Source organism: Carcharhinus amblyrhynchos, chromosome 3 (genome assembly GCF_965287045.1).
Source record: "Carcharhinus amblyrhynchos chromosome 3, sCarAmb.v2.hapA, whole genome shotgun sequence".
Lineage (NCBI taxonomy): Eukaryota > Metazoa > Chordata > Chondrichthyes > Carcharhiniformes > Carcharhinidae > Carcharhinus > Carcharhinus amblyrhynchos.
Window position 1 is genome coordinate 74,798,812 of NC_137326.1, and position 12,780 is coordinate 74,811,591.

The following is a 12,780-nucleotide window of genomic DNA, read 5'->3' on the forward strand; positions in this document are numbered from 1 at the left end:
TCAAATCCTCTTGCACCACCCTTTAAGGCAATGAGTTTTGTAAAATTGCACTACTTCAACCCCCAGCCCCCTCCGACCCAACTCACCCCCTGGAGGAGTGGAGAACATAGATAATCTCAAAATAATGTTGGGTGCAGTGCAGGATAGTTAAGAGTCTGTATGCGAAGCCTTTCCATCAACAGAGAATGGCCTTCACTCCAATGATACTTCCTCCAAATCCAAAGGGAATCCTCATTGAAAGAGCCCCTCCCCGCTAATATTCCCTTCGCCCCCACCCTCCAAAATTTTGCCTGCTCCTAATTTTTTGCTGCTGGGTTGTGTTGACAGGTATCTTACGGGATAAGAGTACTTTTGTTTACAATCCTCTGGTCAAAACAGTCGGTATTCTTATTTAACCACTGCTAAGGAAAACAAGAGCCTACAGTAGCATGAACTCTAGACAAGTGGTCCTGAGGTGGGGGCAGATTATTGCCGCAAAGCCCAGCACTGTTAATGTCCATATGATGTGTCCAGCTCAAACAGTGCGGTGGGGAGGAAGGCAGGGCTGATTTCTTTGTCATGAGCCTAAAGGTACTGAGACCAAATGGAACATGCTCCTCACGGTGTGAGTTTCGAGCTCAGTTTGAAGTTGTCTTGTTGGAATATGTGATCCAGTATTAGCCCAGTACTATGATGCAGAGTGCCGCTACTGACGGGTGATTAATGTCCCAGGAGAGGGAGACAAGTCTCTTTTGCTTCAGGAGCCTGGGCTGTTTCCCACATTAGAACCATTCCAATCCCAGACTGCGAGCCGTCTCGTGATGTTGCCAAAAGCCGACTCTGCCGCCCAGCTCCCTCCTTTTTTGGGCTGAAACTCTCTCTCTTTGCATCTTTGCAGAACCTTGGCAGTCTGTAAGGGGCCAGCGAGCGGAGGGAGAGTCGCTGCGAGGAACATGACGGGAAGGTGAGGAACGGGGTCCCTATTCCCGGAGGAGGCACATTGAGGGAGTGAGGAGGAGGGGGATGTGAGCGAGGCAGAGGGGCAGACAGTGGCTGGGGCCAGGGTGTGGGGTATCAGAATGAGGCAAAGATTGAAACAGAAAACGGGGACTGGGGTATGGGAGTACTGGAAAAAACTTGGAGGTCAAAGTTGCTCTAATCGGGGTTTGTTTCTGAGCGAGAGTCACACAGGGACTGTATGTGTCAATGTTAGTGTGAGCGTGTGTCACTGTTAGTGTGATGGACTGTGTGTGTCAGTATTAATGTGGTGGGCTGTGTGTGTCAGTGTGTGTATGTCAGTGTTAGTGTGATGGACTGTGTGTCAGTGTTAGTCTGATGGACTTTGTGTGTCATTGTGAGTGTATGTCACTTACTGTGATGGACTGTGTGCCAGTGTTAGTGTGATGGACTGTGTGTGCCAGTGTTAGTGTGATGGGCTGTGTGTGCCAGTGTTAGTGTGATGGGCTGTTGTGTGCCAGTGTTACTGTGATGGGCTGTGTGTGTCAGTGTGTGTATGTCAGTGTTAGTCTGATGGACTGTGTGTCAGTGTTAGTCTGATGGACTGTGTGTCAGTGTTAGTCTGATGGACTTTGTGTGTCATTGTGTGTGCCAGTGTTAGTGTGATGGACTGTGTGCCAGTGTTAGTGTGATGGGCTGTGTGTGCCAGTGTTAGTGTGATGGGCTGTGTGTGTCAGTGTTAGTGTGATGGGCTGTGTGTGTGTCAGTGTTAGTGTGATGGGCTGTTGTGTGTCAGTGTTAGTGTGATGGGTTGTGTGTGTGCCAGTGTTAGTGTGATGGGCTGTGTGTGTGCCAGTGTTAGTGTGATGGGCTGTGTGTGTGTCAGTGTTAGTGTGATGGGCTGTGTGTGTGCCAGTGTTAGTGTGATGGGCTGTGTGTGTGCCAGTGTTAGTGTGATGGGCTGTGTGTGTGTCAGTGTTAGTGTGATGGGCTGTGTGTGTGCCAGTGTTAGTGTGATGGGCTGTGTGTGTGTCAGTGTTAGTGTGATGGACTGTGTGTGTGTCAGTGTTAGTGTGATGGACTGTGTGTGTGTCAGTGTTAGTGTGATGGACTGTGTGTGTGTCAGTGTTAGTGTGATGGGCTGTGTGTGTGCCAGTGTTAGTGTGATGGGCTGTGTGTGTGCCAGTGTTAGTGTGATGGGCTGTGTGTGTCAGTGTTAGTGTGATGGGCTGTTGTGTGTCAGTGTTAGTGTGATGGATTGTGTGTGTGTCAATGTTAGTGTGATGGATTGTGTGTGTGTCAGTGTTAGTGTGATGGACTGTGTGTGTGTCAGTGTTAGTGTGATGGGCTGTGTGTGTGTTAGTGTGATGGGCTGTGTGTGTGTCAGTGTTAGTGTGGTGGGCTGTGTGTGTCAGTGTGAGTGTATGTCACTGTTACTGTGATGGACTGTGAGAGTGTGTGTCAGTGTTATTGTGAGTGTGTCAGTGTGAGTGTGGTGGGCGGTGTGTGTTTGTGAGTGTATGTTACTGTGATGGGCTGTGACAGTGTGTGTCAGTGTTATTGTGAGTGTGTCAGTGTTAGTGTGAAGGGCTGTGTGTGTCAGTGTGAGTGTGAAGGGCTGTGTGTCAGTGTGAGTGTATGTCACTGTTACTGTGAAGGACTGTGTGTGTGTGTGTCAGTGTTAGTGTGATGGGCTGTGTGTGCCAGTGTTAGTGTGATGGGCTGTGTGTGCCAGTGTTAGTGTGATGGGCTGTTGTGCGTCAGTGTTAGTGTGATGGGCTGTGTGTGCGTCAGTGTTAGTGTGATGGACTGTGTGTGCGTCAGTGTTAGTGTGATGGATTGTGTGTGCGTCAGTGTTAGTGTGATGGATTGTGTGTGCGTCAGTGTTAGTGTGATGGATTGTGTGTGTGTCGGTGTTAGTGTGATGGGCTGTGTGTGTTAGTGTGATGGGCTGTGTGTGTGTCAGTGTGAGTGTATGTCACTGTTACTGTGATGGACTGTGAGAGTGTGTGTCAGTGTTATTGTGAGTGTGTCAGTGTGGTGGGCTGTGTGTGTGAGTGTGTCAGTGTGGTGGGCTGTGTGTGTCAGTGTGAGTGTGGTGGGCTGTGTGTGTCAGTGTGAGCGTGGTGGGCTGTGTGTGTCAGTGTGAGCGTGGTGGGCTGTGTGTGTCAGTGTGAGCGTGGTGGGCTGTGTGTGTCAGTGTGAGCGTGGTGGGCTGTGTGTGTCAGTGTGAGCGTGGTGGGCTGTGTGTGTCAGTGTGAGCGTGGTGGGCTGTGTGTGTCAGTGTGAGCGTGGTGGGCTGTGTGTGTCAGTGTGAGCGTGGTGGGCTGTGTGTGTCAGTGTGAGCGTGGTGGGCTGTGTGTGTCAGTGTGAGCGTGGTGGGCTGTGTGTGTCAGTGTGAGCGTGGTGGGCTGTGTGTGTCAGTGTGAGCGTGGTGGGCTGTGTGTGTGCCAGTGTTAGTGTGATGGGCTGTGTGTGTCAGTGTTAGTGTGATGGGCTGTTGTGTGTCAGTGTTAGTGTGATGGATTGTGTGTGTGTCAGTGTTAGTGTGATGGACTGTGTGTGCGTCAGTGTTAGTGTGATGGATTGTGTGTGCGTCAGTGTTAGTGTGATGGATTGTGTGTGCGTCAGTGTTAGTGTGATGGATTGTGTGTGCGTCAGTGTTAGTGTGATGGACTGTGTGTGTGTCAGTGTTAGTGTGATGGGCTGTGTGTGTTAGTGTGATGGGCTGTGTGTGTGTCAGTGTGAGTGTATGTCACTGTTACTGTGATGGACTGTGAGAGTGTGTGTCAGTGTTACTGTGAGTGTGTCAGTGTGGTGGGCTGTGTGTGTGAGTGTGTCAGTGTGGTGGGCTGTGTGTGTGAGTGTGTCAGTGTGGTGGGCTGTGTGTGTCAGTGTGGTGGGCTGTGTGTGTCAGTGTGGTGGGCTGTGTGTGTCAGTGTGAGCGTGGTGGGCTGTGTGTGTCAGTGTGAGCGTGGTGGGCTGTGTGTGTCAGTGTGAGCGTGGTGGGCTGTGTGTGTCAGTGTGAGCGTGGTGGGCTGTGTGTGTCAGTGTGAGCGTGGTGGGCTGTGTGTGTCAGTGTGAGCGTGGTGGGCTGTGTGTGTCAGTGTGAGCGTGGTGGGCTGTGTGTGTCAGTGTGAGCGTGGTGGGCTGTGTGTGTCAGTGTGAGCGTGGTGGGCTGTGTGTGTCAGTGTGAGCGTGGTGGGCTGTGTGTGTCAGTGTGAGCGTGGTGGGCTGTGTGTGTCAGTGTGAGCGTGGTGGGCTGTGTGTGTCAGTGTGAGCGTGGTGGGCTGTGTGTGTCAGTGTGAGCGTGGTGGGCTGTGTGTGTCAGTGTGAGCGTGGTGGGCTGTGTGTGTCAGTGTGAGCGTGGTGGGCTGTGTGTGTCAGTGTGAGCGTGGTGGGCTGTGTGTGTCAGTGTGAGCGTGGTGGGCTGTGTGTGTCAGGGTGAGCGTGGTGGGCTGTGTGTGTCAGTGTGAGCGTGAAGGGCTGTGTGTGTCAGTGTGAGTGTATGTCACTGTTACTGTGATGGACTGTGAGAGTGTGTGTCAGTGTTATTGTGAGTGTGTCAGTGTGAGTGTGGTGGGCGGTGTGTGTCTGTGAATGTATGTTACTGTGATGGGCTGTGACAGTGTGTGTCAGTGTCATTGTGAGTGTGTCAGTGTGAGTGTGAAGGGCTGAGTGTGTCAGTGTTAGTGTGAAGGGCTGTGTGTGTCAGTGTTAGTGTGAAGGGCTGTGTGTGTCAGTGTGAGTGTATGTCACTGTTACTGTGAAGGACTGTGTGTGTGTGTGTGTCAGTGTTAGTGTGATGGGCTGTGTGTGCATCAGTGTTAGTGTGATGGGCTGTGTGTGCGTCAGTGTTAGTGTGATGGGCTGTGTGTGCGTCAGTGTTAGTGTGATGGACTGTGTGTGCGTCAGTGTTAGTGTGATGGACTGTGTGCGTCAGTGTTAGTGTGATGGACTGTGTGTGCGTCAGTGTTAGTGTGATGGACTGTGTGTGCGTCAGTGTTAGTGTGATGGACTGTGTGTGCATCAGTGTTAGTGTGATGGGCTGTGTGTGCGTCAATGTTAGTGTGATGGACTGTGCGTCAGTGTTAGTGTGATGGGCTGTGTGTGTTAGTGTGATGGGCTGTGTGTGTTAGTGTTAGTGTGGTGGGCTGTGTGTGTGTCAGTGTTAGTGTGATGGACTGTGTGTGCGTCAGTGTTAGTGTGATGGACTGTGTGTGCGTCAGTGTTAGTGTGATGGACTGTGTGCGTCAGTGTTAGTGTGATGGACTGTGTGTGCGTCAGTGTTAGTGTGATGGACTGTGTGTGCGTCAATGTTAGTGTGATGGACTGTGCGTCAGTGTTAGTGTGATGGGCTGTGTGTGTTAGTGTGATGGGCTGTGTGTGTTAGTGTGATGGGCTGTGTGTGTTAGTGTTAGTGTGGTGGGCTGTGTGTGTGTCAGTGTGAGTGTATGTCACTGTTACTGTGATGGACTGTGAGAGTGTGTGTCAGTGTTATTGTGAGTGTGTCAGTGTGAGTGTGGTGGGCTGTGTGTGTCAGTGTGAGTGTGGTGGGCTGTGTGTGTCAGTGTGAGTGTGGTGGGCTGTGTGTGTCAGTGTGAGTGTGGTGGGCTGTGTGTGTCAGTGTGAGTGTGGTGGGCTGTGTGTGTCAGTGTGAGTGTGGTGGGCTGTGTGTGTCAGTGTGAGTGTGGTGGGCTGTGTGTGTCAGTGTGAGTGTGGTGGGCTGTGTGTGTCAGTGTGAGTGTGGTGGGCTGTGTGTGTCAGTGTGAGTGTGGTGGGCTGTGTGTGTCAGTGTGAGTGTGGTGGGCTGTGTGTGTCAGTGTGAGTGTGGTGGGCTGTGTGTGTCAGTGTGAGTGTGGTGGGCTGTGTGTGTCAGTGTGAGTGTGGTGGGCTGTGTGTGTCAGTGTGAGTGTGGTGGGCTGTGTGTGTCAGTGTGAGTGTGGTGGGCGGTGTGTGTCAGTGTGAGTGTGGTGGGCGGTGTGTGTCAGTGTGAGTGTGGTGGGCGGTGTGTGTCAGTGTGAGTGTGGTGGGCGGTGTGTGTCAGTGTGAGTGTATGTTACTGTGATGGGCTGTGACAGTGTGTGTCAGTGTTATTGTGAGTGTGTCAGTGTGAGTGTGAAGGGCTGTGTGTGTCAGTGTGAGTGTATGTCACTGTTACTGTGAAGGACTGTGTGTGAGTGTGTCAGTGTGATGGACAGTGTATCAGTGTTAGTGTGATGGGCTGTGTGCGCCAGTGTTAGTGTGATGGGCTGTGTGCGCCAGTGTTAGTGTGATGGGCTGTGTGCGCCAGTGTTAGTGTGAAGGGCTGTGCGCGCCACTGTTAGTGTGAAGGGCTGTGTGTATTTCAGTATGAGTATATGTCACTGTTACTGTGATGGACTGTATAAGTGTGTGTCAGTGTTATTGTGAGTGTGTCAACGTTAGTGTGATGGGCTGTGTGTGTCAGCGTTAGTGTGATGGGCTGTGTGTGTCAGCGTTAGTGTGATGGGCTGTGTGTGTCAGCGTTAGTGTGATGGGCTGTGTGTGTCAGCGTTAGTGTGATGGACTGCGTGTCAGCGTTAGTGTTGATGGACTGTGTGTCAGTGTGATGAAGTGTGCATCAGCGTTAGTATGATGGACTGTGTGTTTGTCAATATTAGTGTGATGGGCTGTGTGTGTGTCAGTATGAGTGTATGTCACTGTTATTGTGATGGACTGTGTGAGTGTGTGTGTCAATATTATTATGTGTGTGTGTCAGTATTATTGTGATGGACTGTGTTAGTGTGATGGACGGTGTGTGTCAGTATTAGTGTGATGGGCTTTGTGTATGTCGGTGTGAGTGTATGCCACTGTCACTGTGATGAACTGTGTGAGTGTGTGTCAGCATTAATGTGATGGACTGTGTGTCAGTGTTTATGTGAGTGTATATCAGTGTTATTGTATGCTGGACTGTGAGAGTGTGTGTCAGTGTTAGTGTGATGGACTGTGTGTGTCTGTGTCAGTGTTAGTGTGATGGACTGTGTGTGTCAGTGTTAGTGTGATGGACTGTGTGTGTCAGTGTTAGTGTGATGGATTGTGTGTGCGTCAGTGTTAGTGTGATGGACTGTGTGTGTGTCAGTGTTAGTGTGATGGGCTGTGTGTGTTAGTGTGATGGGCTGTGTGTGTGTCAGTGTGAGTGTATGTCACTGTTACTGTGATGGACTGTGAGAGTGTGTGTCAGTGTTACTGTGAGTGTGTCAGTGTGGTGGGCTGTGTGTGTGAGTGTGTCAGTGTGGTGGGCTGTGTGTGTGAGTGTGTCAGTGTGGTGGGCTGTGTGTGTCAGTGTGGTGGGCTGTGTGTGTCAGTGTGGTGGGCTGTGTGTGTCAGTGTGAGCGTGGTGGGCTGTGTGTGTCAGTGTGAGCGTGGTGGGCTGTGTGTGTCAGTGTGAGCGTGGTGGGCTGTGTGTGTCAGTGTGAGCGTGGTGGGCTGTGTGTGTCAGTGTGAGCGTGGTGGGCTGTGTGTGTCAGTGTGAGCGTGGTGGGCTGTGTGTGTCAGTGTGAGCGTGGTGGGCTGTGTGTGTCAGTGTGAGCGTGGTGGGCTGTGTGTGTCAGTGTGAGCGTGGTGGGCTGTGTGTGTCAGTGTGAGCGTGGTGGGCTGTGTGTGTCAGTGTGAGCGTGGTGGGCTGTGTGTGTCAGTGTGAGCGTGGTGGGCTGTGTGTGTCAGTGTGAGCGTGGTGGGCTGTGTGTGTCAGTGTGAGCGTGGTGGGCTGTGTGTGTCAGTGTGAGCGTGGTGGGCTGTGTGTGTCAGTGTGAGCGTGGTGGGCTGTGTGTGTCAGTGTGAGCGTGGTGGGCTGTGTGTGTCAGTGTGAGCGTGGTGGGCTGTGTGTGTCAGGGTGAGCGTGGTGGGCTGTGTGTGTCAGTGTGAGCGTGAAGGGCTGTGTGTGTCAGTGTGAGTGTATGTCACTGTTACTGTGATGGACTGTGAGAGTGTGTGTCAGTGTTATTGTGAGTGTGTCAGTGTGAGTGTGGTGGGCGGTGTGTGTCTGTGAATGTATGTTACTGTGATGGGCTGTGACAGTGTGTGTCAGTGTCATTGTGAGTGTGTCAGTGTGAGTGTGAAGGGCTGAGTGTGTCAGTGTTAGTGTGAAGGGCTGTGTGTGTCAGTGTTAGTGTGAAGGGCTGTGTGTGTCAGTGTGAGTGTATGTCACTGTTACTGTGAAGGACTGTGTGTGTGTGTGTGTCAGTGTTAGTGTGATGGGCTGTGTGTGCATCAGTGTTAGTGTGATGGGCTGTGTGTGCGTCAGTGTTAGTGTGATGGGCTGTGTGTGCGTCAGTGTTAGTGTGATGGACTGTGTGTGCGTCAGTGTTAGTGTGATGGACTGTGTGTGCATCAGTGTTAGTGTGATGGGCTGTGTGTGCGTCAATGTTAGTGTGATGGACTGTGCGTCAGTGTTAGTGTGATGGGCTGTGTGTGTTAGTGTGATGGGCTGTGTGTGTTAGTGTTAGTGTGGTGGGCTGTGTGTGTGTCAGTGTTAGTGTGATGGACTGTGTGTGCGTCAGTGTTAGTGTGATGGACTGTGTGTGCGTCAGTGTTAGTGTGATGGACTGTGTGCGTCAGTGTTAGTGTGATGGACTGTGTGTGCGTCAGTGTTAGTGTGATGGACTGTGTGTGCGTCAATGTTAGTGTGATGGACTGTGCGTCAGTGTTAGTGTGATGGGCTGTGTGTGTTAGTGTGATGGGCTGTGTGTGTTAGTGTGATGGGCTGTGTGTGTTAGTGTTAGTGTGGTGGGCTGTGTGTGTGTCAGTGTGAGTGTATGTCACTGTTACTGTGATGGACTGTGAGAGTGTGTGTCAGTGTTATTGTGAGTGTGTCAGTGTGAGTGTGGTGGGCTGTGTGTGTCAGTGTGAGTGTGGTGGGCTGTGTGTGTCAGTGTGAGTGTGGTGGGCTGTGTGTGTCAGTGTGAGTGTGGTGGGCTGTGTGTGTCAGTGTGAGTGTGGTGGGCTGTGTGTGTCAGTGTGAGTGTGGTGGGCTGTGTGTGTCAGTGTGAGTGTGGTGGGCTGTGTGTGTCAGTGTGAGTGTGGTGGGCTGTGTGTGTCAGTGTGAGTGTGGTGGGCTGTGTGTGTCAGTGTGAGTGTGGTGGGCTGTGTGTGTCAGTGTGAGTGTGGTGGGCTGTGTGTGTCAGTGTGAGTGTGGTGGGCTGTGTGTGTCAGTGTGAGTGTGGTGGGCTGTGTGTGTCAGTGTGAGTGTGGTGGGCTGTGTGTGTCAGTGTGAGTGTGGTGGGCTGTGTGTGTCAGTGTGAGTGTGGTGGGCGGTGTGTGTCAGTGTGAGTGTGGTGGGCGGTGTGTGTCAGTGTGAGTGTGGTGGGCGGTGTGTGTCAGTGTGAGTGTGGTGGGCGGTGTGTGTCAGTGTGAGTGTATGTTACTGTGATGGGCTGTGACAGTGTGTGTCAGTGTTATTGTGAGTGTGTCAGTGTGAGTGTGAAGGGCTGTGTGTGTCAGTGTGAGTGTATGTCACTGTTACTGTGAAGGACTGTGTGTGAGTGTGTCAGTGTGATGGACAGTGTATCAGTGTTAGTGTGATGGGCTGTGTGCGCCAGTGTTAGTGTGATGGGCTGTGTGCGCCAGTGTTAGTGTGATGGGCTGTGTGCGCCAGTGTTAGTGTGAAGGGCTGTGCGCGCCACTGTTAGTGTGAAGGGCTGTGTGTATTTCAGTATGAGTATATGTCACTGTTACTGTGATGGACTGTATAAGTGTGTGTCAGTGTTATTGTGAGTGTGTCAACGTTAGTGTGATGGGCTGTGTGTGTCAGCGTTAGTGTGATGGGCTGTGTGTGTCAGCGTTAGTGTGATGGGCTGTGTGTGTCAGCGTTAGTGTGATGGGCTGTGTGTGTCAGCGTTAGTGTGATGGACTGCGTGTCAGCGTTAGTGTTGATGGACTGTGTGTCAGTGTGATGAAGTGTGCATCAGCGTTAGTATGATGGACTGTGTGTTTGTCAATATTAGTGTGATGGGCTGTGTGTGTGTCAGTATGAGTGTATGTCACTGTTATTGTGATGGACTGTGTGAGTGTGTGTGTCAATATTATTATGTGTGTGTGTCAGTATTATTGTGATGGACTGTGTTAGTGTGATGGACGGTGTGTGTCAGTATTAGTGTGATGGGCTTTGTGTATGTCGGTGTGAGTGTATGCCACTGTCACTGTGATGAACTGTGTGAGTGTGTGTCAGCATTAATGTGATGGACTGTGTGTCAGTGTTTATGTGAGTGTATATCAGTGTTATTGTATGCTGGACTGTGAGAGTGTGTGTCAGTGTTAGTGTGATGGACTGTGTGTGTCTGTGTCAGTGTTAGTGTGATGGACTGTGTGTGTCAGTGTTAGTGTGATGGACTGTGTGTGTCAGTGTTAGTGTGATGGACTGTGTGTGTCAGTGTTAGTGTGATGGACTGTGTGTGTCAATGTTAATGTGATGGACTGTGTGTCAGTGTTAGTGTGATGGCCTGTGTGTCAGTGTTTATGGGTGTATATCAGTGTTATTGTATGATGGACTGTGTGAGTGGGTGTTAGTGTGAGTGTGTGTCAGTGTTAATGTGATGGACTGTGTATGTCAGTGTTGGTGTGTATGTGTGTGCCAATATCAGTGTGATGGATTTTGTGTGTCAGTGTTGGTTTTGGTGCGTGTCAGCCTTAGTGTGTGTGTCAGTGTCAGAGTGACGGGCTGCGTATGTCAAAGTTGGTATGTGGGTCAATATTAGTTTGATAGACTATGTGTCAACGTTATTGTGATAGAAATGTGTCAGTGACAATGTTAGTGTGACAGAAGTGTGTCAGTGTTAGTTTGTCTGTCAGTGTAGTTGATGAGCTGCGTCTGTGTTGGTTGGTAGAGTATGTCTGTTGTGTTATTGTGGTTGTGTCTTTTAGTGTGACGGACTGTGAGTGTGTCAGTGTTTAAATGTGACGGTGTGTCAGTGTTAGTGTGATGGACTGTGTGTATCAGTGTTAGTGTGATGGGCCCTGTGTGTTTCAGTGTTAGTGTGATGGGCCCTGTGTGTTTCAGTGTTAGTGTGATGGGCCGTGTGTGTTTCAGTGTTAGTGTGATGGGCCGTGTGTGTTTCAGTGTTAGTGTGATGGGCCGTGTGTGTTTCAGTGTTAGTGTGATGGGCCGTGTGTGTTTCAGTGTTAGTGTGATGGCCGTGTGTGTTTCAGTGTTAGTGTGATGGGCCGTGTGTGTTTCAGTGTTAGTGTGATGGGCCCTGTGTGTTTCAGTGTTAGTGTGATGGGCCGTGTGTGTTTCAGTGTTAGTGTGATGGGCCGTGTGTGTTTCAGTGTTAGTGTGATGGGCCGTGTGTGTTTCAGTGTTAGTGTGATGGGCCGTGTGTGTTTCAGTGTTAGTGTGATGGGCCGTGTGTGTTTCAGTGTTAGTGTGATGGGCCGTGTGTGTTTCAGTGTTAGTGTGATGGGCCGTGTGTGTTTCAGTGTTAGTGTGATGGGCCGTGTGTGTTTCAGTGTTAGTGTGATGGGCCGTGTGTGTTTCAGTGTTAGTGTGATGGGCCGTGTGTGTTTCAGTGTCAGTGTGATGGAATATGAATGTGTCTGTGTTAGTTTTTTAAATTAATTTTTGGGATCTGGCTGTCACTGGCTGATCAGCATTTATTGCCTATCCCTAGTTGCCCAAGGGCAGTTGAGAGTCAATCACATTGCTCTGGATTTGGAGTCACATGTAGGCCAGACCAGGTAAGGATGGCAGATTTCCTTCCCTAAAGGACATTAGTGAATCAGATGGCATTTTCCGACAATCAGTAATGATTTTCTGCTCATTAGCAGCTTATTAATTCCAGACATTTTTTATTGAATTCAAATTCTATCATCTACCAGATTTGAATCCTTGTCCCCAGAATATTAGCTGAGTTTCTGTAAGTGTTAATACCACTAGGCCATCACCACCACCTCCTCACACGCCCCCCACCTCCACCCTAAGTAGAAAGGAAGGTGTGTGTGTTAGTGTGATGGACCCTGTGTGTGTGTCAGTGTTAGTGTGATGGGCTGCCTGTGTCAGTGTTTTAATGTTATGGGATGTATGTGAGTGCGTCTAAGTGTTAGTGTAATGTGTTGTATGTGTCAGTGCTACTGTTAGTGTGTGTCAGTGTGATGGAATGTGGATGGATCGGTGTTAGTTGTTGGAATGTGCATGTCAGTTTTATGCAATGGGCTGTGTATGTGTGTGTCAGTTGAGTTGATGGACTCTTGTGTGTCAGTGTTAGTGTGATGTGTGTGTTAGTGTGATGTGTTGTGCGTGTCAGTGTTTGTATGAAGGATTGTGAGTGTACCACTGTTAGTGTGATGTGTTGCGTGTGTTAGTGTTATTGTGATTGTGTGTCAGTGTTAGTTGATGGATTGTATGTATCAGTGTTAGTGTGACTGTGTGTCTTTAGGGTGATGGGCTCTGTGCATCAGTGATAGCTTGATATACTGTGATGTGTTGTGTGTCAGTGAGAGTTGACGGACTATGTGTGCCAGTGAGTGTGTGTATCGGTGTTATTGTGATTGTGTATCAGTGTTAGTTAATGGACTGTGCATGTCAGTTTTAATGTGACTGTGTGTCTATTATGAATTGCTATGTATACGTCAGTGATAGTTTGATGGACTGTATGTATCAGTGTTAGTGTGATGGGCTTTGAGTGTGTCAGTGTTACTGTGAATGCTGCAAGTCTGCTAATGTTTTAATGTGTGTGTCAGTGTTAGTATGTGTCTATTAGTGTGATGGGCTGTGTGTCTGTTAATGAACGTTTGGGGGTTGTGTGTGTGTGAGTCAGTATGAATGACTGTGAGTATGCTAGTGGTAGTGTAATGGGCTGTGTGCGTCAGTGATGGGGTGATTGCGTGTGT

The 12,780-nt window shown here is 50.0% G+C and overlaps 1 protein-coding gene across 3 annotated transcripts in view; it reads left to right on the forward strand.

Annotated features, from left to right (window-relative positions):
• The first annotated feature begins 478 nt into the window (after positions 1-478).
• Positions 479-12,780, forward strand: part of LOC145340853 (LIM and senescent cell antigen-like-containing domain protein 2) — a 98,478-nt gene continuing 86,176 nt past the window's right edge. The window contains exons 1-2 of one of the 3 annotated variants that reach the window (XM_080185309.1): positions 479-570; positions 878-943. In XM_080185309.1, the coding sequence (XP_080041435.1) occupies positions 933-943 (11 nt within the window). In that variant the 5' untranslated portion in view covers positions 479-570; positions 878-932. Of the gene's footprint in view, positions 944-11,580; positions 11,629-12,780 lie in introns of those variants that run through there. The other 2 variants (XM_080185308.1, XM_080185310.1) reach the window with 2 other exon arrangements.